The sequence below is a fragment of the Thalia democratica genome, unplaced genomic scaffold (assembly GCF_965202585.1).
Source record: "Thalia democratica unplaced genomic scaffold, ktThaDemo2.hap1.1 HAP1_SCAFFOLD_1224, whole genome shotgun sequence".
Lineage (NCBI taxonomy): Eukaryota > Metazoa > Chordata > Thaliacea > Salpida > Salpidae > Thalia > Thalia democratica.
The window spans coordinates 12-4774 of record NW_028140123.1 but is presented as its reverse complement, the minus strand read 5'-3'; the positions used below and the strand labels follow the sequence as shown (position 1 = coordinate 4774).

The window sequence follows — 4763 nt, the reverse complement described above, 5'->3', positions numbered from 1 at the left end:
TAATAAAAGAAAATTAAGTCTCAGTAATAAAAATATTTAAAGAGGAAACTTTATTCTGCTATAACATAAATAACTTATCTATTTTTGCAGCAATTTTTTACACTATAAAAATCAAAATATGAATCCAGACAACAATTTAAAACCAAATGTCAGTTTAATATATGATTCTAGTTGTCATAATTATCAGATGATATGACATTATATCTTACATAATATCGTAACAATATATTTTTCAATAAACATTTAAACATTTGTTCATTCAAAATCCCATAATTCTGACTTAAGAAGTCTTAGTATGTTGTCACAGTCAAAATCTCATATTGTTCATGTTGTTATTGTTCATCATCTGATTGTTGTTTTGTTGTTGAAAGTATTGTTGTTGCTGCTGATTTGGTTGCATTTGCTGTTGCTGTGACATCATTCCTTGAAATAAAAATTATTTTTTAAACAAACACAGTTTTACGTGTCACTGCTATAATAAATAGCTAGTTATTCAGTTTTCATTAAAAATTATCAAAAATTTATTCTGAAGTTTGAGCAAAAAGTTTTTTTTTGTGTTTTTGAACCTGCCTTGCTGTGGCGCAGGGTTTCCAAAGTGGGCTAAGTGGCCCCTTGGGGAACTTAACAGAAATTTAGGGGGCGATGAGCAGCAATGGGGCAATAAGATCATAAATTGAAACGTGTATACACTAGATATTCTAGAGTTGATGATGAAAAGCAAAATCATTAGTCTGAGATGTTTTTATTGTAGTTTTTTGAGAAATTTTTTTAGAGGGGGCACCATTTTTTAAAATTTCTTTAAAGGGGGCCTTTTAAAAAAATTAGGGAAATGCTGATCTACAGCGACTTAAAAATATTAGCGGTTTTTAAATCGCTCTATCATTATTTTTACTTCCCACCGGTCAGCGGTGCAATTTTAAAGTTTCTTAAATTTATACGTGATTTGAAATTATTTAGCAATTTTGAACTTTTACGCAATTTTAATACTTTTAATTACATTGCACAAACTATTGCAATTATTACAATTAACAAGCATTAAACAACAACGTGTAACAAGCTCTGAAAAACACCAACCTTGTGACGTCATAACTCCCTGCTGCTGTTGGGATTGCGATGTCATTATGTGCCGCTGCTGGTTGTACTGTGACGTCATTCTCGGGTGTTGTGACGTCATGATCGGTTGCTGGCGCTGTTGGGGGTTCTGCATCCTGCTCGGGTGGTTTTGCTGTGGCTGGAAATAATAAATTTTGTGATTAAAATAATTTTATTTATGAATATTTTTGTAAATAAAATGAATTTTGTACATAAAATATGATCTAAATAACAAAAGTATGCTATAACAAAATGAATGTTTTTTGATGTAACGTAAATTAAAAAATAAACTAAGTCTATTTTAAAGAACTACACATATTGAATTAAGTTAATAAAACAACCCCAGCCAGTTATGATTTGTGCAAAAACTTCTCAGATTAAAACTCACTTAGTTTCTCATATGTTTTATTTTGGACTTGCTCCTAATCTTAAATCTCCAGCGTGAATTTGACGTCCAAAAAATAAGTTGTTATAAAAACAAATATAACTAGAAATGTGCTAATTAAATTCATATTTACTACCAGGTTTCGGTTGAAAAAAAAAATTACGACATTTTCAAATGTAATTAAATAGTAAACTACATGTAAAACAAACTAAAAACAAAATTTCAATTCAAATTTTAATGCTTTTTAGATTACATAACTATCATACAAATAACACTGATATACAAATAACATACCATTATAAAACCCTTGATTCTGCTGCAATTGTTGCATTTAACTTATATTAATAAATTAATATTAACATTACTTAAAACAAACGTATTGCTGCATTTAAATAATATTTAATCATTATTATAAATATTACTTAAAACAAACATATTGTTGTTGCTGATAGCTGGGTTGGTTCTGCTGCAATTGTTGCCCCTGGTTGGGGTTCTGCTGAAGGTGCTGCTGCCGCATCCTGTTGTTCACCTGCTTCAACAACTCCACTATCCTGATCGACTCGTTCGGTATGATTGCTCGCACGAATCCGTCTGGTATGTCGTTTTCCGCCTTGTGGACTATCGCGTACTTTGGTTCCTGTGAGAATGTATAGTTGTTTTGTATATGTAATTATTTCAGTTATGTCGTTTTCCGCCTTGTGGACTATCGCGTACTTCGGTTCCTGGGAGAATGTATAGTTATTATGTATATGTTATTATTTCAGTTATGTCGTTTTCCGCCTTGTGGACTATCGCGTACTTCGGTTCCTGGGAGAATGTATAATTATTATGTATATGTTATTATTTCAGGTATGTCGTTTTCCGCCTTGTGGACTATCGCGTACTTTGGTTCCTGTGAGAATGTATAGTTATTATGTATATGTAATTATTTCAGGTATGTCGTTTTCCGCCTTGTGGACTATCGCGTACTTTGGTTCCTGTGAGAATGTATAGTTATTATGTATATGTAATTATTTCAGTTATGTCGTTTTCCGCCTTGTGGACTATCGCGTACTTTGGTTCCTGTGAGAATGTATAGTTATTATGTATATGTAATTATTTCAGTTATGTCGTTTTCCGCCTTGTGGACTATCGCGTACTTTGGTTCCTGGGAAAAATGCTTGTTTATTTACAACTATTTGGGTTATGTTTGTTGAAATGTTTTTTACTAGATTTATAAAATCTCTACCGATGTTTGTTTTAACTGAAGTACAGAATGGGGGATTATACCAAATTATATTTCGCTTTCTTTTATTTTTATTGGTCGTTTTTTTTTTTTGCTCCGTTGTTTCAAAATAAAGTTTATCATTGTAACCGCATTTTTTCATTATTAGTTCGTAATCTTGCTTTGTCTAGAAACTTCAGTTAAAACAAACATCGGTAGAGAATTTATAAATCTAGTGAAAAAACATTTCAACAAACATAACCCATAATCAAAGATATTTAACAAACATAATATGCGAATCAGTTATTCATGTATGGCGAATTCGGAGAGATTAATTAAGTCACACAATCAAAGGATTTTAAACAAAAGTAATTTAATCAAAAATCAGTGTAATATCTCTGGTGGCTGTAAATACAATTTGAAGGGGGGCGATTGTCGGTCAGATAACATTATTTACAAGGCAACAGTTAACTCTGACCTTGAAAAGAAGTTATACATCGTCTTATGCTCCACTCAGTTCAGATTTCGGTATGCTAACCATAAAAAATCCCTTAAAGGTGGTGTATACGAAAATGAAACTGAGCTTTCGAAGTATGTTTGCGGCCTTAAGCGCAAAAACATTGATTTTAAATTAACTTGGGAGGTGATAAAAAGAGCACAGCCAATAGCAGATGGTAACAAAACTGTTTGTAGGCTGTGCTTAAAAGAATCAACAGCCGTTATGTGTGCGTTAAAAAAGGAAAATTGTTTAAATAAGAGGAATGAATTCATATCGTCTTGTCGACATATTAAAAAGCTCCTCTTAAAATACAACAAATTTTGAAGTATTTTATAGTCACTTAACAGTTGTTTTTGTAAATTTTAGTTGTTTGATTAGTTATATGGTAGATCAATTTTTGTACTGAATATTTGTAATCTACAATGTTCAATTCTTACGTCATATTGTTTTTGTTTTTTTGTAAACTTTTGCATATTTGTTTACCAAAGTGCTTTTTATTTTAAATTTGAACTGGCTGAAGATTAAAGACAATCTTTTTTGTCTTTATGAAACATATGTTCCAGTATTTTTAAAATCGTACATTTCAATAAATTATTTAAAAGCCCTTCAAGTGGGCTCAGTAGAAGGTTTTCAAGTTTGAATAATAACCTTACTTTATATATATATAATATTAAAATAAAAAGGTTTATTTCAAGATGTAAAACTTAAAGGACTCGAGTTTCGTGCTTATGCACTCATCAGCTTCAAAACAAGTTTAAAATAAAGCACAAAACAAAACACACAAATGAAAGTTAAAACAATATATTTTATTAATAAAGCCCTTAAGGTGGGCTCAGTGTGAAAGATTTGATTTATCAAGTTAAATAACTTAATTCTATATATATATATATATATATATAACTAACTCATATGCGGAGTTGTTGATAAAAAGAGAATAAAATATATTGTTGAACAATAAATGATAAAAAAAACTACAAATAAAACAAATACCTTGTCAGGTTGATAAAATGTAAATAGAATATTTTATTGCTTCAGCTTGTGCATTTTTTTATACTTTTTATGAATAATACTTTATACTAAATTTATATAAATAAGAAAATAATAATTTGTAAATAAAATAAAACAATTACTTCATCTGCGGGCTGTTGATAGAAAGTAAAAAGAATATGTTGTTTTATAAATAGTTATAAATAAATATTAATTATTTCTTACTTCGTCAGCGGGCTGTTGATAGAAAGTAAACAGAATATGCTGTTGCTTCAACTTCTGCACAATTTGCTGGTATTGGTTCGGATGGAACCTATGTAAAATGTTAAAAATAATTATTTATTTATGACACGAAATGCTTATAAATCAGTAAATTACCTCTTACCTTATTAATAAACTTTCAAATGCTAAATAATGTCAAGTTTAAGTTCCCTGGCTGAATAAACTTACTTGTATACATTTATGTCATTTACTTACCGGCTAACAATTTCACTTTAACTTAAATGTGTTAAGATTTTTTACTATTTGTAACATTACTAATATAGTTTCACTTTAACTTATTGTTTTTGTTATTCATAATTTTCCTCAACCTACTC

The 4763-nt window shown here is 29.8% G+C and overlaps 1 protein-coding gene and 1 long non-coding RNA gene across 2 annotated transcripts; both read right to left on the bottom strand.

The window, feature by feature from the left end:
• Positions 1-287: 287 nt before the first annotated feature.
• On the bottom strand, positions 288-1165 carry LOC145848069 (uncharacterized). The gene is made up of 2 exons (XR_014371697.1): positions 1075-1165; positions 288-423 (listed from the first exon to the last, which is right to left on the bottom strand). It is a non-coding gene; the product is annotated as an uncharacterized LOC145848069 (long non-coding RNA).
• A 5-nt stretch (positions 1166-1170) lies between these two features.
• Positions 1171-4480, bottom strand: LOC145848070 (uncharacterized; the record flags this gene model as incomplete). Its single annotated transcript, XM_082953809.1, has 3 exons — positions 1171-1231; positions 1900-2114; positions 4393-4480. Coding segments are annotated over 3 exons (364 nt in total), but the record flags the coding sequence as incomplete, so codon positions are not given.
• Positions 4481-4763: the final 283 nt, after the last annotated feature.